This window comes from Malaclemys terrapin, chromosome 3, assembly GCF_027887155.1.
Source record: "Malaclemys terrapin pileata isolate rMalTer1 chromosome 3, rMalTer1.hap1, whole genome shotgun sequence".
Taxonomy (NCBI): Eukaryota; Metazoa; Chordata; order Testudines; family Emydidae; genus Malaclemys; species Malaclemys terrapin.
The window spans coordinates 57,678,354-57,702,103 of NC_071507.1; the positions used below are offsets into that span (position 1 = coordinate 57,678,354).

At 49.2% G+C, this 23,750-nt stretch overlaps 1 protein-coding gene across 3 annotated transcripts in view; it reads left to right on the forward strand.

The window, feature by feature from the left end:
- Window positions 1-21,073, forward strand: part of LOC128834694 (uncharacterized) — a 79,459-nt gene extending 58,386 nt beyond the window's left edge. Inside the window, exons 4-5 of one of the 3 annotated variants that reach the window (XM_054023700.1) lie at window positions 1,153-1,206; window positions 18,661-21,073. In XM_054023700.1, coding sequence (XP_053879675.1) covers window positions 1,153-1,206; window positions 18,661-18,789 — 183 coding nt within the window. In that variant the 3' untranslated portion in view covers window positions 18,790-21,073. The remainder of the gene's footprint in view (window positions 1-1,152; window positions 1,207-18,660) is intronic. The other 2 variants (XM_054023701.1, XM_054023702.1) reach the window with 2 other exon arrangements.
- The last annotated feature ends 2,677 nt before the right edge of the window (window positions 21,074-23,750 follow it).

Consider the following 23,750-nt stretch of genomic DNA (forward strand, 5'->3'; position numbering starts at 1 on the left):
TTTCACTGGAAAAAGGAAGAGAGAGGTTTAAATAAAGTGCGAAAAACTGGGGAGTACCCCAGTCTTCTCACTTTGTTACTATTTTCCAATTGGCAAAAGTTGGAAATCAGACAGAAAGTGGGGGAATGTTTTTCAAGTTGAAAAACAATAGCAAAGGGTAGGAAAGCGAGGAAGAAAACACTTTTCTATACTTGGTTACTGTTTTCCAGCTAGTAAAAAGTGGAAAACAGAAAAGGGGGCAAATCCACTATTTATATACAAAAATAAATGCAATAACTGGTGTTTCCTCCAAATTTTTCATTTTGAAAAATTGAAATATTTCACTGAAATATTTTTCCATAAAATATTTAGTTTTCAATAAAGCTCTTATTTTCCAACTACAAAAGTTTGTGTCACATTTTTTTGAACTAACTCTGATGTTATTCAGACCCTACTTGTCTGGGTGCTGTATAAAACTTCCTGATGAACAAAGGAGATAGAGCTGGGACTCAAGTTGTCTTAAGGGAACAAGTGGGAAGCCTGGTTGTCCCTGTAGCTGTTTTCTGTAACAAACTCCTCCTGTTCAAGGTGTATGGTTCCATATTTTATGACAAGTGTGATGTCTTTTTGAATACCTGCCAGAGGAACCTAGAGCCATGAGTAGGTGCTTTTTAAATCTATTATGTAACTCTACATAAATAAATATCATATAAATAAATACGGATAATGGGAACATCCACACTTACATTAAATAGGATATTTTTTTCTTCCAAAAGGAATATTAACTCTCCTGCTTCAGGGCCTAAACCAATCACTAATTGATGGAAATTAGGAAAAAAAAAACTTTCCTGGTGGGCAAGTTCCGAAGAAGTGGGCTTAGTCCACGAAAGCTTATGCTCTAATAAATTTGTTAGTCTCTAAGGTGCCACAAGTACTCCTGTTCTTCAAGAATTGTCCTCTAGAAGGTTTCTTTCACCGTTCTCTGAAGTACTTGGTATTGGCCACCATCAAAGACAGTATGCTAGATGGACCACTGGTCTGATCTGTTACTCCTGTCTTATCTTACTCCTCTGAACCATCCATCCTGTTTGATGTAAAGTGACTCCATGCAGGCTTTGTGTCTCTTCCCACCATACCACTGCTACTAATCCTTGCATTCTGTTTCTCTTCCAGAAGATGCTGCTCAAGAAGAACTGTGGCGCAAAAACAAGAGTTATTAAAATTCGCGTAAGTTGCCTGTTTCCAGATGTTTCTGAATGAGGTGGCACCCTTTGAATCTCTACAAATGAGAGCTGGTCTGTGGAGGTTTCCTTTTGGGTGGGTTTCCTTTGAGTTGTCGGTCCGGAGGATTTTTCCGAGCCTGGACTGTAATCAACATAATTGAGGGTTGGTGCTAAAGGCGATCATATATTGGCCTTTCCGCTCTGGAGACCTTGGGGTCAAATCTTGCTTGAAGTGAAAGTCTATGGCATCCTGTAAATGCATGTAATTACACAAAGCCACTCTTCGATAGAGCACTTCTGATCCTCCTCGATCAGAGATGGACCAGATCTGCAATAACAGGGCTATAGCAGTGCGGGAATGAGATGCATCGGCAGGGCTGTGTGGGAGTCCCAGATACAGAGTAGCAGGGAGCGTGGCTGCAGGTTACAATTGAAGAGAATTGTGTGGGACTCAGTACTAGAATAACCAGGGATGGGAGCTGCAGGTCAGGACTATCTTAAGTATTTTTATGGCCCCCATTACCAGAATATCTGAGCACCTCACATTCTTTATGAATGTATCCTGACAACACCCTAGTAAGGCAGGGCAGCGCTATTAGCCCCACTTTACAGATGAAGAGTTGAGGCACAAAGAGGCTAAGTGACTTGTACAAAGTCACACAGGAAGTTTGTAATGGAGCAGGGAATTGAACCCAGGTTGCCAGTGCCCTAACCACTGGACCACGCTGCCCTTCTCCAAGGGGACATTGAGGTCCATTGGCAGAGCTTTTCATGGAAGGGTTTGCACAATACTCTCCTAATACATTGACTTTGTTCTAGCTGACACTTTGACTAACCACCATCTCATTCAGAGGTATCTTAGCTCCGTATTGGTGAACAGTATCTAGCATTGTGGGAGATTTGTGTATGATATCTCACATCTAGCATTCCTGAGACTAAACCAAATGCCTCAGTCGGCTAACAGCTGAGTCCCAAATGACCCTCAGATGATCTGCAGTGTAACTGTAATATACAGGTGAAAACAACACCATCAGCTAACCAGAGAGAAGAAAGCAAACATCCCTTGTGTAAAAACAGCCACTATCATTGCAGTAATTGCATTCAACAATTAGGCAGCCGTAGGTGATGAATGGCAAATGCAAACCAACATGCATGATAGTGTCTTTGTTGTTTACACTGTATCCTCATGACATCTCAACCCAAAAGCAACTGGAGCATCGAGGCCCTCTGTGTACCCACATCTGCTGCACTACCTTTCCATGCCATCATTTCCCCCCAACCCATCCTAATCCCCTCTGCCAAGGCACTTCAGTCCCGCCCTGCAGGAACCCTAGCTGTGACCCAGCACAACTCTTATCAAGTCTCTTAATCCTGACTTTAAGTGCACCCCCTCTTATTCCAGCCTGAACCTCTAGAGAGCTCTGTCTCTGCAGCTCACTCCTTCCCAGCCACCATCTCTTGCTGTTCCAGTATTGGGCTTGTCCTGCACACACACGCTGCCAGTCTAGTCATGGCCCCTGTATTTTGGTGCAAGCTGTTTATCAGCTTCCTTCTTTTCCATACACCTTAGGCACACACATTTTCAGTCTGCTTGTCTCTTCTGTCCCTGGGCTGGTGGTTATTCCTGTGCTACTTGGGTAACAGGTCCCCACCGGTTTCGGTGGCACCTACTAAGGGAGGTGAGAGACTCAAGGGAGGTTTCCCCAAGCGCTGGGAGCTCATTACACCAGCTCACTTCGTATGCCCTGGAGCATCTGAGACCAAATTATTCCTTCCCTCCCTATTGAGCCCGTGTCAGGCTTCACTAAAACAAACAAATAGAGCACAACCTTTCTGACAGGTGGGGTGAGATTCATGCTTCTGAAGTCACCCCAGGAAAACAGGGATAAGGACATCTCTCAATCGGAGGTACTTATATGGGCCCCATTACCATAGGATTTGAGCACCTCACTGTCTGTGATGGATTTATTCTCCCCTCCCCTCGTGAAGTGCTGTTATCCCCATTTGACATCTGGGAAACTGAGGCACCACACAACTAAGTGACTTGCCTGAGGTCACCCAGGTAGTCTGTGACAGAACAGGGAATTGAACTCATGTCACTGAAGTCCTAGGGGTACCCCAGCCACGGGCCATTCTTCTTGTCTAGCCACATAACCAGCTTCTTACCCATAAGACTTCTAGTGCCATATGCTCAGCGATGAGTGGTTGGGTGGTTGCCTTGGTTTTGCGTGACGTTGGTTCAGTAGCGGCTCGGGCTGGGTCAGTCCTGTAGCAGCATTGCTGATAAATAACAGTGCAGTCCTAATTGGTGATGGGCTAAAAGAAAGCCATTTGGAGGTTTAATTGAGAAAAAGAACCAAATGTTAGAAAGGTAGTGTTGTGGTTAGTGGTTAGAGCTGGGTCAGAAACCACTGCCTCACTGTGTGACCTCAGGCAAATCTCTTAACCTTTCTGGGCCTCATTTTCCTCATCTATAAAAGGGAGATAATATTTAAAACATGTTGAGATCCTTAGGTGAGAGGCCCTATCGGAGTGCAAAGTATTACTGCTCTTGTATTGATCCAACTCCTGAAGCATTTACTCAGCCCTTGCTCTGGCGGAACTCACATGGACTTCACAGAAGTAGAAATCTGTCCATCTGGGTTCTTATGACACCATCCAGGGATGTAAAATAAGAAGCAATATTAGGACCTTTCTTTCTTGCTGCTCTGCGGGAAGAAGCAAGTCTTGTGATTTGACTGTTGGGGTTTTGTGTACGTGAGAGGAACATATTGAGGGGAAGCCATGTCAGTGAAAGGTTTTGCATTTGTTTCTGAATAGGTGATGTTCCTGGTCATCCTTATCTCTTGTGGAGAGTGAGTTCCATAGTCTAGGCCCAGATTCTGTCAAAGTTCTGTACCCCATGCTCATTTCTCCCCCCCCCCCACAATAGTTTCATTTTTCCAGTGGACTGTAGTTGTTGTGGGAAGTCATATTTGAGAGGGAGAGGTGACCCCTCAGGTAGCTAGACCAGTGCCATTAAGAACTTTGAATATCAGGAGACACGGTGAACTGGACTAGCACTTCTGCCCTTGTGGTCGCACTGTTCCCCCTAACTGCATCATATAAATGTTGAAGACTATGGGAGAGAGGACTGAAGCATGTGTGACTCAGAGGGGACGGCTTCAAAAGATGCCCATAACAACTTTCTGGGTTTGGTATGAGAAGAAGAATCTGAGTCAGTTCAGGGCATTTCTGTTCCCCCTTCAGCTGGTGGGATAGGAGTACTTGGTGAAGAACAGTATAAAAGGGACAGAGAGACCTAGCAGGATGCTTACGGAGCTCAACCGTCCGAGCAGCAAGGGTTCCGTCTGTACCACGGTGCAACCTGAAACCTGACTTATAGGGATCCAGGATTATGGCAACTGACAAGTGGCCCTGGAAACTTTTTTGCTAGGTGCTTGACTCAGATTGCCTGGAGAAAGCCGATGAGACACTGAATGGTAATTTGCATAGGTCTCTATCACTGAGTGAAGGTTTCTTTTGTAGTGGTCAGAGTCGTGCATAGTTGAAGATGAGCGGTAGACTTGCCTCAGCAAAGGAGGCATTGACAATCTGTGCACGTAGGGGTCCCGAACATTTTCTACTCTCTTCTACCATCCAGGAAGGGCAGGGTCAGAATCACAGGTGAAGGCTCTATTTACCATCAGTGCTCCCATGATTACCACGTGCGGGAGGAGGCTGGGCTGCTGGAAGGAAGCCAATTGCATTTCCGCTCCTGTGTGTGGCTTGCTGTTCTTGGTGGCCCATGAATCCAACTTGGAAGTCCGTGATCTTCGCAGTGAACTGAGATGATTGCTCCTCCCACTGAGAGTGCTGGGTCCTGAGTGGAAATGGGAGTATTTCCAAATAAGGATGGTTTGACATTAGAAGCAGGCAAAAATTTCACATTCCAAATATATGTGCATCTTTAAGGCAAAAATGGCCATTTGGGGCTAACTTTTCAAGGTCTTAGGTGCCGGTGTGCACCTGGTGGGATTTTCAGAAGTGCCTAAGCAGGTTAGATGCATAAGTCCCTAAGTGAGATCAGTTTGCATTGCAGTAGCGACAAGAAGCCCCAGTCAAGGACCAGGACCCCATCATGCTAGGTGCTGTACAAACACAGAACAAGAAGATGGTCCCTGCTGCAAAGAGCTTGCAATCCCTCTTTAAATTCAGATTGGTAGCAACTGCCCAAATTCTGTAGCAGCATAAGGAGAGATTGCAACAGAGTCAGTCTGAAGTGTAGGCAGGTGGAGAGGCAGTATGGTCTAATCGTTTGTACCGGAGCCTGCGATCACTTCACCTCTCCATGCCTCAGTTTCCCCCTCTGTGAGATTGAGACAGTGATATTGATCTACCTCCCAAGGTGTTTTGACGCTTAGCACTATAATGTCAGGGAAGCACTTTGAGATCCCAGACGTAAGGCTTTACAGGAGGGCAGCGTACATCTCTGTGAGAGAGCTGCCATTTCAAAAATATTGTTTTTGTAAATGGTTGTTGTGACATGACATCTTTGGGGTTCCGTTGCCAGTGTAGCCATGTCTCAGTGAGACATTGTGAGGATGTTGCCCGCCCCCCGGGAATATTCGGGACGTGAGAGCATCCTGTGAAAAGTAGCACCGCTGAGTACAGGTCAGGATGAGCAGCAGTTTTGGCCCTTCTGCTCTGGAGTACGCCCGCTGCGTTAACATTTAGAAACATCTGTGCTCCCTGGCATGGGCTGCTCTCCTAGCCTGGGCTTTACCTTTGCATGGACTTTGTCTCACCTGGCCAGTTGCACTAAGACGCTGCTTTCCTTGTGCCAGCTTGGGGCATGTGAGGCCGCAGCCCTTCCATCCTGCTCAGCACTTCTTTTTCTTAAGCAAGGTGATGGGCTATCGATCTGACATGTGTAAGAACCTAGGCAGATTAGTGAAACCCCAAACATTGCAGTGGCTTGCCCTTGTAGGAAACACTTGCAGGAGCACCAGCGGAGCAACCCTGAGGCACCAGGTGCTGTGGTGGAAGAAAAGACCCCCAGAGGGGGTTCAAGGCATAATGGAGTAGGAGGATTGCCACCACAGGCAGGGGCGAATGAATAAATAGGAGGTAACAAATTGTGTGTGAAATACTGATGTGCGCGTAATGGATATGTGTAGTATGTGTCCAGGCAACACCTTCATGTGTAATGGGAGTGCATGTGCACAAGGTGTGGTAAAGTGCGCATTGTGTTTCTCTGTGTGCAACGTTTGTAATGTCTTTATGCAGCTGTGGTGTAGTGCGGGGATGTGCGTGTGTAATGCGTGTGTTGGGGATTTGCGGGAGTGCATGTGAGTAGTGCATTTTTGTGCGGTGTACGTACGCATATGGAATCGCATGTGTGTGGCTGTGGGTATAACGTATGTGAGTGGGATCGGGTGTGGGTGTGTGAAAGGAGGCATCAAATTGGCTGAGGAAGGAGGCTGCGTGATAATATTGGAGAATCTTTTGTCCCTTGCCTTTTGGGGATCACCCTGCGTTATTTCCTTGTTCTTCACTCGCTTACTGTGTGTGCAGGAGCCCTGTATGGGAGCCTGACAGAGTTGTGTTTGTCTCAGCAGCAACAGGCATGTAGAGAACACAACTGGTGAGTCTCAAGAGCTCTTGCAGGGGCAGGCAGAGAGGGAGTGTGGATTTTGGGCCAATCTGATAATCTGCCCGATCAGGGAGATGTTTTCTGCAATGTGAAAATAAAATAGGGAATAAAAATCAGAACATAAACTCGCTTGTGTTCTTGCCTCAGTCTTATCAGTGCCTGAGAATGTCCCCTGCTTGGACAGGGGCCAGGCCCCGGGAATGACTTCCCCGCCTCTTATCTTTGGCATCTGTATCCTAAATGGCTGCTGCAGAATCGCACCATGTTCTCTTCCCTTAAAACAAGGGAACCTTTCATCTTGGAGCCAAAAGGAAGATGTGCCGGCCTTCGCTCCTTTGGCAAAGGCCTGCACTGTTTGCAAATGAGAAGTATGCCAGGTGGCAGAGCCTCACTGATGCACATCTCCGCTCTGCAATGAGGCGCAAAGAATGTGCCTTCCCAAGGAGCTCGAGGGCAATGGCATTTTGCACATCTATGAGCACTTTGCAAGCGTTAATGAATTTAGCCTCACAGACCTGTAAATGTCATGATCTTCATTTCACAGAGAGGCAAACTGAGGCCCAGACAGGCGAAGTGACTTTGCCAAAGCCTCGCTGGGTGACGTTGGGCAAGACAGGAAGAGAACCCAGAAGTCTTTAATGAGGTGAACTCAATCCTGTGCTTTAGTCTCAAGACCCTCCGTCCTAATCACGTGGATGTGGGAGGAATGGCTCTAGTGAGGAAGCATCATTGTTCATCCCCTACCGTATAGTGTGACCCACTTTGTACAGGGGCCTGCGATCACTTCACCTCTCCATGCCTCAGTTTCCCCCTCTGAGAGATTGAGACAGTGATACTGATCTACCTCCCAAAGTGTTTGGATCTGGGATTTCCCCTACCGTATAGTGTGACCCCCTTCTGAGGAGCTCGGGTCTGACAGCGCTATCGTGTACTGTAAGGAGCTCCAGTGGCTCATGGAGAAAGGAGTGGGAAGTGGATATTAAGGTTGCCCAAACTCGCCTTGAGATTTTCAGTACATTGTTGAATCTGAATCCAGAGAAGTATACAGATATTCGGCTGCTCCTCCAAACTGAAGCCCTGCCCCTTCTGAGGCTGGCCCAGCACCAACGGAGGCGCCATCCTTGATGTTTGCTGCTGTGCTGCTATGGGAGGAACTTGCGAAGAAGATGAGTTGGAAAGTGCCGTCCACATGGAGAGCTGCAGCAAAGAAGTAAAAAGCCCAGGCCTGTGACAGTTGTGCGGGGGAATGAAACGGGCCTGTGGGATCACAAGTGAGGTGGTGGGAGAGACCTATAGGGTTTTACAGAGGAATTGAGAAGGAGCTATGGGGTCACATAACTAGGAATAGGGCCTGTGAGGTCACCTGGTGGATTCTGGGAATGCGTGGCCCATGAGGTGGCACAGCACGAATGTTTGGGGCGGGGACGGGGGGAGGAGATGAGGGTTGCACCGTGGCTAGTGGTGCTCCATCAGAACTCTTTTGTTTGCCATCAGGAAGTAAAATCAGAGGTGGTGGGGCACTTTCCTTGTTCACTGCATCTAGTGCTGCTGCTGCAGTTGTTTCCAGGCTCCCCTTTGTTTGCGAGGCTTGTGAGAACCTAGCTCCCATTCATGCTCACACAATCCACAGCAGAGTAATCCTCTTTCCGTCTGCACCTCGTGTCATCCTACGCCCAGTTACTGTACTTGGCTTCCATGACCGAGGCTGTTTGTCCAGAGGCAAGTGCACTGTGCCAGCGGCCTAGTTATGCCAGGATGATTAATACTCACTTTGCACTGTTAGTTTTGATTCTTTCTACATTGAAAGGATAATCTCCTCCGTGCCAAACTACCTAGTTCCGTGGAATTGCACTGCCCTGGGCTAACACAGAGTGGAGGATGGAGGTCACATATAAGTACGCAACATGTGCAAAACAATTGGTCTCATTGCTCTGCAGCTTCCAGATCCGGCTTCTGAATGGAACTAAAAGTGAGCGTAAGTGTCAGACCCAGGCCATGTTGCCTTGTAGAGGGGGTGGATCTTCTTGTCATAGGAAGAGGACAGGGGGGCACTGTAACTTCAGCAGAGTACAGACAAGTGAACAGGGAAGACTGGGTGGAGTTGTAATTGAGAGAATAAGGACCAGGTTGTTTCTTGTCCATACCTGGGTGTGCTAGGAGAACCCGCCTTGTGCCCTCTTCACAGGGGCCAGGCATAATTACAGTCTCTGCACTATACAGGCTGCAGCTTGTTCGTTAGTACCCCTGGGGCACTAGCTATTCCAAAGCAGAGAGGGACAAAGCAGATGAGCTGTGACCTTGCTGTGCTCCACACTGGCTGGCGCATGGGAGCATTGCGAGAACAGTGTCCAGAATGCAGGTCTTCATTTAGTCTCCGTGGCAAGTGAGCCACGTGGCTTTAGCCATATTGCATTCAGAAGCCTGCCTTGCTAAATGTATTGCCGTTTTCATTTCATCACATGCCCTCTAGGCCTCAGCTTATTAGGCAGGCTAAAGCAGGGCCTGTGATCAGCTTTCTCAAAGGCACAGTACCGTGCCAGAAAGAGGGGAGGAAAAGGCTTATCTTGTAGGATGGCGTCAGCAAGAACCCAGATCTGGCACATTTGCTGCTCTCCTGGGTTATGGATAACTGACCATAAAGCATCTGTTAGGCCTCTTTGAAGGTCTTTCCAGAGAAGTTCACATATTATTGTCTGGTTGCACCTTTGTAGCACTGCCAGTTGCCACCCGACAACTCTGCAAACACATTTGCAAACACTTGGCAGTTTTGTTTTTCCCCCTCCCTTCTACGAGGACACTGGTGTGTTTATGTGACCTTCACAAGCCGGACTGGCCCTAGCAACATTGCTGTGCAGCGTGAAGTGGGTGCTGGGCAGCTCTTTGCTGATGGAAGAAAAGACCTGGAGAGTTCCAGGATTGTACAGAAGGGTGTGGGGAGAGGGAAAAGTCAGCAAGATGTCTGTAAACATTAGGGACAGGCCACAGCTGCAGACTTCGGCTATGGATCTGAACCCCCTCGAGCGAGGGAGTGTTTGGATCTGGGATTTCATTCCTAACTCCAGTGGAGGGAACTGTGTTTACGTATAACCATGGTCCCAAAGTTAAGTTCTTTCAGGAGACGTATTTTGGATATTATCCCAGACTAGGCTAAACGTGTCTGGGGGAAAGACGTTGGAGGATGGGCTTTTGTGTTTGTAAAGAGGAATATTCTTTGATCCGCTCCAAATCCTCAGCTGGTGCAAACCATTGGACCCCCATTGAAGTTAATGGAGCTACAGCAGTTAACCCTGCCTAAGGATCTATATTTTGCAAAGAGCCTGAAGCAAGAGAGTAAATGATAGGAAACTGCCTTTCTGTGGATCTCAGCCCATAGATCACTTGATTAATCCTCAGCACACACCTGTGGAGTGGGGCTTATCCCCCTATTTTACAGATGGGAAACTGAGGCACAGGAGAGGTGATGTGACTTGCTCAGTGCCATACACCAAGTCCACGACAGGGCTGGGACTAGATCCCTGATTCCTCACCCACAGTTTGAGTTTACACATCAAAGTTGAAAGGTCTCTGGTGTTTTGTGACAATGTTGCAGAGGTGACAGGGAGGAGAGAAGGAACTGGCATTAAAAACATTGTGCCCGCCAATGTTGCCACGTGGACTCAGGCAGCATTAACTCTCCCCGACTTACCTGCAGGCTCCTCTGCAAACGGGGGCTGGGAAACATCCTCCTGCACACCTCTGCTCCTGCCCTCTTACGAAGGCAGAGCACCACAGACAGTCCTTTGCAGGGCCCCACTGTGGACTTTACAAATTGTATGAGCCTTTACACGGTGCTTTCATCTCAAAGGACTTTACAAATTGACCTACAAATTTCACCCACCACCAAGAGGCAGCCACCTCTGGTATGCAATGCAGCAGCTATTTAATAGAGCACAGCAGCACTTCGCAACCATGTTGATCAAGGAGAAAAGAAGACTCCTGTGTCCAGTTGAAACTGCAAAGGAAATTTAGGCTGGCAGAGTGTGTGAATTAACCTGAGTTTGAATTTGGCCAGGAAACCAGGGCTAAGTCCCTCTGTCTTATGACAAGGACCAGGAGTTTGTTAGGCTGTCAGGACCCTGGTTTTCTATCAGCTCCAAAAGATGGCATCTCCAGCACAGCACCCTACAGTAGTGTGCTACAGTGTTAGTTCAGCACTGGCTTCATCCTTTTCTGTCCTTGGGTTTTCCTGGGTAGCTTTAGATTTTCTCTCTATACGGGGCTACGCTCTGCAGCCCTGAACACCATCTCTTCCCCATTTAGCTTTTTCCATGGTTCTTTATTCATGCCTAAGGTATAGGTCAGCCAGGAAGCCAATTTGTGGAGCAGCTACAAACTCCTCTGCTTTCACAGAGCAGCTAATCTGATGGGCTCTGGAATTCTGGATTTCTTCTGTCATCTTCAATCAGCGTGGTGTCCCTGCTGCCTTGGGGCCCCTGGGTCCAGTCATCATCCAGACTTTCTCTAGCTCTTTAGTTAATGTGTTTCAAGATGGGTTTCTTATTTATTGCATTTATACAATGCTGGTAACAGTCTGTTATGGTAGAGATTTGCAAGAGCGTGCATGTGGGAGAACGGACGTCCACGTGATCGAGTGTGTCGAGTGAGTATATACAAACAAGGCAAGTGTGTGAGTTTGTGTGTGTGTGCATTAGGGCAATGGTTCTCAACCAGGGGCCCCCTGGGGGGCTGTGAGCAGGTTTCAGGGGGGCCTCCAAGCAGGGCCAGCATTAGACTCACTGGGGCCCAGGGCAGAAAACAGAAGATCCACTGCCTGGGGCTGAAGCCCAGGACCCTGAGCCCTGCCACTCGGAGCTGAAGCCGAAGCCCAAAGGGGCCCCTGTGGCGTGGGACCTCAAGCAATTGTCCGGCTTGCTATCCCCTAATGCCGGCCCTGACTTTTATATGCAGAAAGCCAGTTATTGTGGCACAGGTGGGCCATGGAGTTTTTATAGCATGTTGGGGGGGGAGTGGGCTCAGAAAGAAAAAGGTTGAGAACCCTGGCATTAGGGAGTGTATGTGATTGAGGCTCAGGGTACATCTATGTTGTAGATGGGGGTATGAGTGGCAGCTCCTGCTAGTTGGACTCTAACTAGCTCGCTAAAAACAGCTGCGATGCAGCCACAGCAGGGGCTTCAGTACCAGCTGCATAAGCCCGCCTGATCCCCCCGGTCACCTACGCACTTGCACCGCCCACGCTGAAGTCCAGGCTGCAGCTGCTGTGTAAACGTACCATATGTCTTAACTGCAGCGATCACCTGAGTTCTCTACACTCGAGTTCGCCTAGCTGTGCGGTGAAGTAGCACTCCAGCTGCACAGGGTGACTGGATTGCTGCACGGGGCAATCGGGTCAGCAGCTGGCGATAGCGCAAGCGGTAGCCGATACCCCCCGCCAGGCCAGGCAGCTTGAGTTAAAAGCCCGACCCCACTTGCGTGAAGGCTTTTGTGTGTGGCTGGGACTCACGTTAGGGCCATACTGCAGGGAAGACAAGCCCTGTGAGTGCATGCGTGTCACAGTGTGTGGGGGGCAGGGTGAGCGATCAGTACATGTCTGTGTGTGTACGTGTACTCATGAATGTGAATGTGGGAATGAGAGTGCAAGTAAGTGTGCAAGTGAGCCTACGTAGGCAAGTGTGCCTATCTGTTTGCATGGGTGCAAACGGATGTGTGTGTTTTGAACAGGTGTGGGTCCAAACAAATGCGTGCCCTTCTGTCAGCAGCCGAGTTGCTGCATGTCAGCCTGCTCTCCAGCTGTGTAAATAAATTGCTTAATCCATTAAGGCCCCCGGTTAATGATTGCAGCGAACGTGCAGCCATATTAAACTGCGGCCTGTATGAGTCTCCCAGCTGCCCAGAATGCCATTACAGTGGAGGCATTGCCTTGGAGGATTGAACACCGAAGGGCTGCCTTCCAAGGAACCGCCCCAAGAATCGGGCTGTGGCTGCACCTTAGCACCTGCCAAGCAGGTTTATGGCAAGCTCTGCAAAGACCTGCCAACATGGGAGTGACTTGGATCTCCTTTATCGGCAAGAGTCATCTCACCTCACCTTCGTCATAGTGCACAGTTAGATGCCGGAGGGAAGGACAGGGCTGGTAGGAAAGCTCCTCCGACTAGGTGAAGGCACTAGGCAGAACCAGAGGGTGACTCTATTCTCCCACCTGGCAGTCCTCCTTTCTGGGAGGAGATCAGTAGGGCTTCCTCATCCTGAGTATTAGAGCAAGATGACCACATGCTGCACCCTCAAATGATCTCACAGGGTCAGGTCTGGTCAGTAGAAGGATGGGAGGCTGAACTCCAAAGAAAACGCCAGCTCTGCAGGAAGTGGTAATAGCAATTCAGTCAAGGGTGCTCTTCCCTCTGAACCACTACTGAATCCATGGTGCTCAGGGGTGCTGTCCTGCGGGAGAGGCCATCTTTTGGCTCAGACATCAAACAGATCCTTACCACCTGAGATTTTAAAAGATCCAGTGGCAGTTTCTGCAAGTCTAAAGGTGTCCTAAGTAAGTTTCAGTTAGAGTAAATCCATACATACAAAATGAGAACTGATTGCCTAGGAAGGAAGGAGTGCTGCAGAAAGGGATCTGGGGGTCATAGTGTATCACAAGCTAAATATGAGTGAACGGTGTAACACTGTTGCAAAAAAGCAAACATTCTGGGATGTACTAGCAGGAGTGCTGTAAGCAAGACACGAGAAGTAATTCTTCTGCTCTACTCTATGCTGATTAGACCTCAGATGGAATATTGTGTCCAGTTCTGGGTGCCACATTTCAGGAAAGATGTGGACAAACTGGAGAAAGTCCAGAGAACAGCAGCAAAAATGATTAAAGGTCTAGAAGACATGACCTATGAAGGAAGATTGAAAAAACTGGGTTTGTTTAATCTGTAGAAGAGAAAACTGAGAGGGAACATAACAGTTTTCAAGTACATAAAAGGAGGAGAGAGAAAAACTATTCTCCTTAACCTCTGAGGAAAGGACACGAAGCAATGGGCTTAAATTGCAGCAAGGGTGGTTTAGGTTGGGCATTAGGAAAAACTCCCTGTCAGGGTGTTTAAGCACTGGAATAAATTGCCTAGAGAGGTTCTGGAATCTCCATCGTTCAGGATTTTTAAGAGCAGGTTAGACAAACACCTGTCAGGGATGGTCTAGATAGGGTGACCAGACGTCCCGACTGATCTTTGGGTCATTTTGTCCCGATATTGCAGGACTCGTTTTTTTTTGCTCTGCCGGCGGGCACCCCCCCTCCCACCATGTGTCCCGATATTTTCTTCCCCTCATCTGGTCACCCTAGGTCTAGATAATACTTAGTCCTGCTATGAGTGCAGGAGACTGGACTAGATGACTTCTCGAGGTCCCTTCCAATTCTACAATTCTATGATTCTGTCAGCCCTGTGGTTTCAATTGGATACAATATTAACTTCCTGTCCTCAGCTGTTGTGTGGGACTGTTGTGCACTGTGAACCAACTTCTCCTCAGAGGTGGCTGCATTCCAGTGATTCTTACAGTATAGTCTCCACAGTGCCTTTGTCTTAAAGGAGTGACACAAACGTAACATTATTTATTATTTTTTTAGTATGTCATTATGACCCAGACCAAGAAGCCAGAATCAGGGATGGGGTCCCATTGTAGAAGGTGCTGTACATAGATATAGTAAACAGACAGTCCCCACCCCAAATCCCTTACAACTGAGTTGGCTGGGAAACAGCAGCTGGATACAGCAAACAGGCTGAGTTGAAGGCAGGGCAGCAATGGATCCGTTAGAAGCAGCACTCGGAGCAGACCAGCCTCCTGGGAACTCCTCCTTTCCCACCATGTCTTTTGCAGCTTTCTCTGCTCCACCTCTGCTCTCGTTCTGTGCCGTGCGCCTCATGTTGGGTTCCTCCGGGGGCAGTGTGAAGGCCGCTTCGTCCACATGTGGACTCCGGAGGACGAAAGAGCTCCTTTCTGCCCAAGACGTGATGAGTTTTGTGGGTGGCTTTTCTTAGGTCCTCTGGGTCCCTCTCTCCCCAGATCTTTCTCTTGCTGCCTGGGTCTTTGCTACCTCCCAGAAATCCTCTCATTCAGACCCCTCCCCTCGTCGTAGCTGGCATTTCAAAATGGAGGACACTGCCAGCTCTTTGTTCCCATCCTCTCTTAGTATTGACAGGCAGCTTCTTTGCTCAGGAGAGGGACAAATCTGCTGATTTATTCTGCCCCCTTAGCTCTGAATAGGAGTTGCTACGTTACCCTCCAGCTCCAAGCCCTGCCAGAGCACGCACCATATATAACCCCAAAGCAGGTGGCTATTGAGTAGAGGCTCTTAAATCTGCCTCTCTTGTTTCTTGTTGGGCCGGCCAAGGTGTCAGGGGAGGTAGCAGGGCATGATTTGTTGGCTGGAGCTTTGGGCCGAGCTGATGCCAGACACAACCTTGGCATCTTCCATGCTGACGGACCACCTCGATTTGGGGATGAGGGGCAGCCGTGCGTGCAAGGCAGGGCGCACACATGCTTTTGTGCGGGTCTCCTTTTAAAATAAATACCGTCACTTGGGGACGCAGCGGATTAGTGGCAAAGCTGGGACTAGAACCTAGAAACACTGACTCCCCCCTGCACCCCTTGCATCCCACAGCAATCCCTGCTCTCATCGCTAGACTGGAGTAAATGCTGCAGGGGCTGGATGATCTAACAGATTTTTTTCCATCTCTAAGGTGTAACGACCCTATTGACTACCTCAGCTGGCCGGAAAGCCTGCAGGGACAGGCTGTGTCCCCCTGCTGATCACAAATTAAAATCCATCAGGGAGTGGGAAGAGGGGATCAAAGGTTGAGGCCCCTGGGTCTGGTGACAGCCACATGTTAGACATGACCTTGAGGTGTCAGAGGTCATGTCTCTGTACCACGGGACAAAAGAGCTGCTAATTGTTTCTAAAAGCTCTGCTCCCTCGACAAAAGGGCCGTCCACCCAGGCTGGGTGAGTAACACTAGCATTCAGGAAAATAGCAAGTCCTTGTTAGGGGATGCAGAGGAGAGACTGCCGGGAGGCTGGAGCCTGGTGCATCCAACTGGCAGTCTTAGGGACAAATGTAGCCCATGGTGGCTTAAGGTGTAGCCCACAGCTGCCCTCTCTCCCATCCACACACTGCTCTCAATGATGCCCATAGCCAAACTCCCAATGACTTCAGTGGAAGCAGGATGGGACTGAAGGGAGAGGACCAGGGAATGCTAACCATAAGTTGACAGTATCCCAATTCCAGTACATAAACTCTCTGTGGGGCTACACAGGATTTCCATCTGAATGCTCTGCTGCCCCCTGGTGGTGCTAATGGATACCCAGTCCTGGCCAAGGGGGAGATGGTGTCATGCTCTAGGGGTAGATTTGTCGTTACCTCCTCAGGGGCAGAAGACCTTTGCAAGGACAGGGCTGAATGCCAGATAGGCTGGAGACAGGCAAGGCTGGTTTGCAAACCACTCTGTGCTGTGCTGTAGCCTGGGTTCGAGGGGATTAAAGTGTCCTCAGTGGGTGTGCCTCTGGGGGTGGGGGTGACTTGCGGGCCTGCAGTGTGAGGGCAGGATTTCTAGGCATTTTTATTACTGCAGAAGATGCTTGGCTGAAAGGGGAGTGGGGCAGTGAGAATGGGACATTTGGTACCGGGCGCTCTATAAGAGTGGAGAGGGGAGCCAGATTAGCTAGCTGGGAGAGTGGAGGAAGGAGGAGTGTGGAGGGCAGTGCAGAGAGCGGTGCGGCAGAGGGATGGTTGAAGGCTGAAGAAGGCGTGGAAGTGGAGAGCAGATCTGGGGAGTGTAGCTGGGAGTTGGGGGGCAGAGCCGGAGCTGTGTGGAAGTGGGAGCGGAGCTGTGGGAGTGTGGAACAGGGAGCAGAGTTGGGTGGCATCCGTGGTCTTTCTGGATAGCTTATGTAGCTCCAATAGAAAACAACAGTGAGATTGTGTTTCCCAAAGGTGGGTGAATCTCTGCCTCTATCCCTTGTCCCTCCCCTGGCCAGCGGTGGAGCTGGTTGATTCACAGGTCCCAGCCCTGCATTCCAAAGAGACTCCCAGGGAGCAATGTTTTCATCCTGTGGTGCAATACAGCATCACTGCAGGGCCTTTACTTTGTGCCTGTGCTTGCCATGCTGGGGGTTGTGGGAGGAGTCTGTGGGGGCCATGGTACAAACCAGGCTGTGAGGCCCTGACTGTGATCTGTAGGGCCCTGAGTGAGCTCCAGCCAACTCCTGGACATTCTTTGAAGGCAGTGTGGTTTATTTTGGGACTGCATTGTCTACTGCATGGAACGGGCTCTCTCTCCTAGCTCTGCAGATAAGATCAGCTCCATTGGTCACCACCCACCCGCTTTCCACCCTGGGCTGTCTTTCAACCTTGTGGGTTGTTATTTTATTTCCTGTTTATTAAACCTGGTTCAGCCATGTGGAATTGTTCCCTCGGAGGAAGTCTGGACAGTGACGCTGGTCTGAGGCAGGGGGCTCAGTTTGGCCCAGATAGGGTGACAAGATGTCCTGATTTTATAGGGACTGTCCTGATTTTGGGGGCTTTTTCTTATATAGGCACCTATTACCCCCCACCCCCTGTCCTGATTTTTTACACTTGCTCTCTGGTCACCCTAGGCCCAGAAGGGATGGCAGGCTGGATATCTCCATGCCAGGTGTAAAATCCAGAGAAGGCATGACTTTTAGACATGCTGAGCACACGCTGCTCCAGCCGATTTTCCTTGGGAGCTGCTGATGCTCAGAGCTTCTGAAAATCAGACGCATACAGAGGAACCTGCCTATAGTGAACTGAGATAGGGTAACTCCTTCGGGAGGGAGGGAGACTGTAAATCCAAGAGGTTCACAGGCAAACTGTAATCCCGGTTAGAGTCAAATCTCCCCAGAGAAAGGGTGATGTGGTTCTAGGTAAGAAGCAACGTGTGTGTGTGTGAGAGAGAGAGTGAGAGTGAGAGATGGATTTGATAAGCGATGGGATAGATTGGAGAGACAGACAACAGAAAGCAAGAGGTGGGGTGGATTAGAGAAGGGAAAGTTTAGAGACACATTGGAGATCAATGGGGTAGAATAGGAAGAGATTAGAGAGATCAAACAGATTAGAGAGAGAGGAGATGTACTAGAGAGAAGCTAAAGCCAGAATAGAGAAAGATGAGATGGCAGACTTGAGAGGAAGATGATAGAGATGGGCCCAGGGTGCAGAGCCTGGATCCAGATCCCCAGCGTTTCAGGGTATATGAGCCCAGGGTTTTGGGTCTGGGCCATCTCTAACAGATATTGACTGAAATACCAGAAGCTGCTTATTTTGTGATAATAATCTGGCGTGTCGTGAGTGGCTTGGAATTTACAGGCCTGGGAGCAGTGATTCTTAAGTTCACATCCTAACCCAGCACCCACTTGAGCTAAATTCAAGTTCACTTAGCCCTAACTGGGATGCTTTGTGATTGCTTGACCTGTTCTGGCCCCCCTGACTCTGGTTGCACCCTGTACATCCTTTCCCCTATTTCTCACTGCTGCATCACGGAACTACTGGCGGAGGCCATGGGTCCTAATGGCCATGGCCATTAATCACACAGGTACCCAGGTGCCTCCAGTCTAGTGACATGGTTTGGGGAAGAAAAAAAAGAGGAAATAACTTTACCATTTGTGCTGTTGCTATTAGCTGTTGGTGCAGGGCCTGTGACACACATTGGGGCAGATACGATTGCATCCAGGAGAGGGCAGTCGTGTACGTATCTACTAACCAGTTCGCTGCTTGCAGCGTGCATGAGCACTGACAAATTCCTTTTGCCTTTTCTTTTTTCCATACAGAGTGTGAACGGGAGCCGCCCACCATCCCACTTGGTGTACGACCCATCAACCTTTGCCTTCCGTTCCCTCAGCACCTTGAAGCCCCTGAGCCCAATAGCTCCAGTTGAAGAACCGTCATGTGCCTACTGAAGGAGTTTCTCCGAAACCTCAGGAATTGTCGTACCACCCATCCCCCTGGCAGGGATGGGATGGGATGGGATGGGGGAAGGGGGGGACAGGGACATCTTTGCAATAGCAATCTCCGTGGCAGTGGAGAAACAGGTGGATTTGCACCAGTGCCCAGTTTCACATCATTGGGAGTGAAATGAGCAAGTCTGCTTCATAAGCTACTGTGGAGCCATGAAGATGGTGTCAGCCACACGGACATGCCAGGTGTATTTAGCCCTCCAGGGCTAGCAGGCAGTCACTGCGTAGAGGGCAGCGGTGGAGACCGGGCAGGTTGCTACCGCATGCCCACCAGAACTGAGTAGATTTCTCCCCAGATGCTTTGCTGGAGGGCCAGCCGCTTCCCCCAAACTGAAGAGTTCTCAAGGCTGGAGACAGAGGTTGCCTAGGGCGCCCTACAAAGAGAATGGGGCCCTTCTGCAAGGTTGTTGAAATGATGCTCATTTGAAGCCCTGCTACAGTTGAGGGACCCTGGGAATTGCGGGGTGGGGAGTGTGAATGTAGAGCCTGCAGGTGCCTACCCTGATTATTGTGCTGTTGGGGCATTGATCCAATCTAAAGATGGTTAAAATGGGCAGGCAGATAGCACCGGCGTTAAGGGAATGCCCGTGTCCTCTGCTGGGCTTTGCAGTGGGAAATCGAAGGTCTGTACTCAGCTGACCATGGATACAGTCAGACCTCCACTTTCAGTCCTCATGCTACAGGGCTCGAGTGACAAACCGAGTGGGGTGGGGCATCCTTGGGGCCCCTTTCCACTGGGGCTGTGTGCACCTAGAGGTGTTGTGGGGTTTGGCATCGGGTATCTCCCTGTGACTGGGGACACCACACCCCGTTCAGCAAAGTCCAACATGCTCTCTGGGAAGCCTGCTGAGTCCTCATTCCGCCAGTGCCTTGTAAACTGTGCTGTGGTGGATGTTGAGTCTGGTCACACCAGCAGAGTAAATTTTGACACAGGTATGGCGGGTGGGAGCTCTCGTGGTCAAACCACACCAATTTCCAGAGGGTAGGCATGTCACAGGCATCTCACAAGGCCTTGTCACTAGTGAGACTTGAACCAGTTTTGAGATCTCGCTGGACAGCCGAGTGGTTTGTGCCATGAAAGATGCAGTTAACGTTGGGCTGCCCTTGTTTCACTTGGCTGAGCTGGGGAGGCTCCGTATTCGGTGCACTCAGATCCTATGTCCCTGTCTGGTGCAGAAGCTCCTGTTCCCTGGATGCTCCCCCGCTCTGAGCAAGCGTTTTGAGCCTTGGGCAGGTGCAAGGGGGCCTATTCTGCATCCTTTGCAGGGCTGCAGGAACTTCCTCTCCTTAACTGGAGCACGAGGAGCTCAGTGGAGGAATTGTGAGTTTCTGAAAAATTTCCACGTGCTCTTGTGTGGAGCGCTCTTTGGTGCCCCATATAAAATGAGCTGGTGGGCTCCCAGTCCCACTCTCCGTGGACAGCTCACATGGCAAACCAGTACTAACTGGCCTCTGCTGGAAATCTCAGCAGAGAGGCCAGCTGGACCACGGAGACTGAACTCCCCTTCCTTCCTTGCAGGTCCGAGTTGGGGCACATTGGCAGGAGAGGTGGGGCGGTGGTATTCGTGTCCTGATGCTGCCCTTGCTGTGACTAGAGGATTTCAGGACTGCAGATAAAGCCCCTTTCACCAGCATTAAATAAAGGGCATTGGCTTGATTTATTTTCTGGGTGCGTCTGTTGGGAATGAAAGCTTTAGTGGCTACCGGCAGGGCGTGCTCATTTCAAAACAGATGTCACTCCTAGTTGATCTTCCTCCCTGCAGGGGGAGGAGGGGTTTCTGTTTATACCCTCTTTTGATGATGCACATGATCTTTAACTGCTGCCGGATCAAGCTGGAGCATTGCATGGTGAGAGCTGTCATCTCCTGAGGCCGCACCCCTCCATATTAAAGACGAGGGCAGCCATATCCTGGCTCCCTTTTCTGCATATTAGGTGTGGGCCTCAAACTGCAAGTGTGGCCCTCAGTTGGGCAAGGTTTGGGTGCCCCAAACTCTAAGGCTTCAGTCAGTGCTGCTGGAATCAGACCCTGATCGCCCAGCAAGGTGAGGTGTTTTTATTGGCCCGAGGAGCTGCCGTGTGCTGCCATCTCTTACGATATTCCACGAGGTGGAAGTGGAGAACAGAGAGTTCCTGTCAATATCGTTGCCTTTCTTTAGTACTTTTGTAACTTTTCTCTCTCTTTTCTTTTTCAATCAGAAAAAAAAATAAAGTTAAACGTTAACAGCTGCTATATTCACGCCTGCTGTTGAGCTCGTCTCTTTGGCTTTTATGGGTTGGGTGTGTCTGCAGAGGGAATGGAGAATGAGACAAACACTGAGGCAGTACGGCCATCTCCAAATCTTCAAAAATCATGAGTCACGCCCCCGCCCCCCCAAATCAGGAGTTTATTGGCTTAAAAACCCTGAATAAATATGTCGGGGGGGGATTTGCTTTTTGGTTTCTGAGCCTTAAGGGTGCATTTGGGTCATGTTTTCAAGCTTTTCTCACAGCCATGAGGGCTGCAAGGTTACTTTAAAAAAAATGGATGCTGAGAGTCTCCCCTAATCGTTTGGCTCTAGGAGCTGGGGCTTTAAGTTAAACGTCAAATATCACAATTCTTGCGCTAAGGTCACAAGAGCTGGCAAAAGGGAATTTCTCAATCTCCTACAATAATCGTAATTGAATAAATAGCTTGCATGTGTACAGCTCCTTTCAGCCCTGTGGATTCCCAAGTACCTTGTGCAAACTATACCCAGGGGTCATGTCACCTACTATAGAAATGGGGGTTGATGTGTGAACAAAGCACGTTCTAGCTCAGCATAGCTTCTTTTTGGCTCCTCCTGATTCCTGGGATCTCACAGCTTCAGCGTGAGCCCTTCCCCTATTGCACACAGCTCGGGGGAAGGGGGAGGTTGCTTGTGGTTGAGTAGCAGGGCAGCGCCTGTAACTTCTTTTCCCAGCCCTCACCCCTGCTACTAGACTAGTGTCTCTAGCTGGAGACGTGCAGGTGTTTCCCCTCAGAGCAGAAAACAGACTGTTGGGCTCTGTATGGGAAGCAACGTTGTTGTGCCTCGGTGTGGCCCAGAAGCTCCCATTCTGCTGTCTTCACCATCCCTGGGGAGGCGGCTGGGGAGAGGGGAGCCGGATTCTCCATCGATCTTGGTGGCGTTCCTCATGAATTGCAGTGACATGAGAGGAGAATGAGGCCCAGGGCATTACTAACGGGGCTGCTGTATGCATCACATGACCAGAAAGCCTATTAACTTTAACTGGCCCCATTTCCAGGGCAAAGAGCTTGAGATGAGATCTGACCTTTTGGCTGCTTATCCAACTTGCCAATTCTTTTGAGTTTCATCCATCCCTATAGAAAGCTACTTACTGTCCACTTGATCATCCAAAGTCCCCCCCTAAATACGCTGAGCCATGTCCCCAGATCATCCTATGCACTGGGTTGAGTCACACATGCAGTAGGCATGTCTTTTTCATCAGCCACACACTAGGAAACGTAAGGCATTTAAAAACCTGCTCTAAACGCTAGCTGGTGTTCCAGCACATTGTTCTCGCTAATAACCCAACATTAGGCAAAGTTGAGGGTAAAACAGAAGTAATGCCACTGAAGCAAGGGGACTTACTCCAGGGTGGAACCTGGGTCAGTGAAATCATAATCAGGCCCAAGATAACTAATTGAAAAGCAAACACGCCATCATAATCCCTTCTTAGCCAGGAGGAAGGGGATATACAGTGGGGAGGGGGCTGATGGGCCTTGAGGTTCCCTTGCTTTGCAGCTCCATCACAGTATGTTTGTAGGTGCAGGGGGGGGTATGTGTGTGGGGGGTGGGCAGGACATGTGTGTTTGGCGGGGAGGGGGAGCGTTGTAGGTGGAAGTGTATGCATGTAGGATATGTGTACATGTATTGGGTCCGTTTGTAGGAGCAGGGGAGACAGCAACATTTCTGGAATGGGATCCTGCAGAATTTCAGTAATTTGCACTATGACCTGGCAGACTTTTTGGCACCCCTTGCACAGCTTGTCATGCCGATAAAGTGTCCTCAAATTGTATTGACTGAAAAGTCAAGAATTTTGAGAGCCTCATTCTGCACCTTTGAAGTCGGTTGGTATTTTTGCTGTTTACATTAACAGACACATGATCTGGGCCTTAACTGGACAACTGTAATTAAAAACAAAGATGCTCCATCGCAAACTGCACTTTGTCATTGGACAAAAGTAGTCTTAATTCTGTCTCATAAGAAGTCACAGTCTGCTACCAAATGTTCTGATTCTACTTTCCTTGATGCCAGGGGCCAAATTCCCGCTCACTTAAATGGGTGCAGAGTCAGGACTCTATTTTGTAAAAGGCTTAGCAAAGCAAGACCTCACTACTGACTCTGCCTTTGAATTTTTGCTGAGAAATGGCAAGAAGCCACCGTGCTTTATGTGTGAATTCCACATGGGCATAGTGGAGGTGAGCAAGAATCTATTGTCTGGGATTTGGGACAAGCAAGGGCAGGCTTCCCTCAATAACTCACTGCCCCATGATGCAATGGGCAAGTGGACTCACTAAGGGAGAGAGGAAATCTTCAAAGGCCAATGGCATCCTCAAAAGGAAAATGAGTCAGTATTTGTGAAGAGAACAAATGCATTTAAACAACAGGCATCTTGGCAAATAGATTTGAATTGACTTATTCAAGGGACAAGCAATGAGGTCAGGAAAGAAAAGACGTTGAGCTTTCTGGAGCTAGCAAATGGTGTAGCTGTAAGCCAGGCTGACAGTGCTTGACCACATGTTTTCAGTTAGCCCGGGACAGGATATGCAGATATCTCCGGACATACAAGGAGCCCAACAATCTGTTTTCCTTTTTGTGGCTGCAGCACATCACGGCCCACTATAATAATAGCTCTGTCTGTTAGCGGGTTGGCCAGCTTG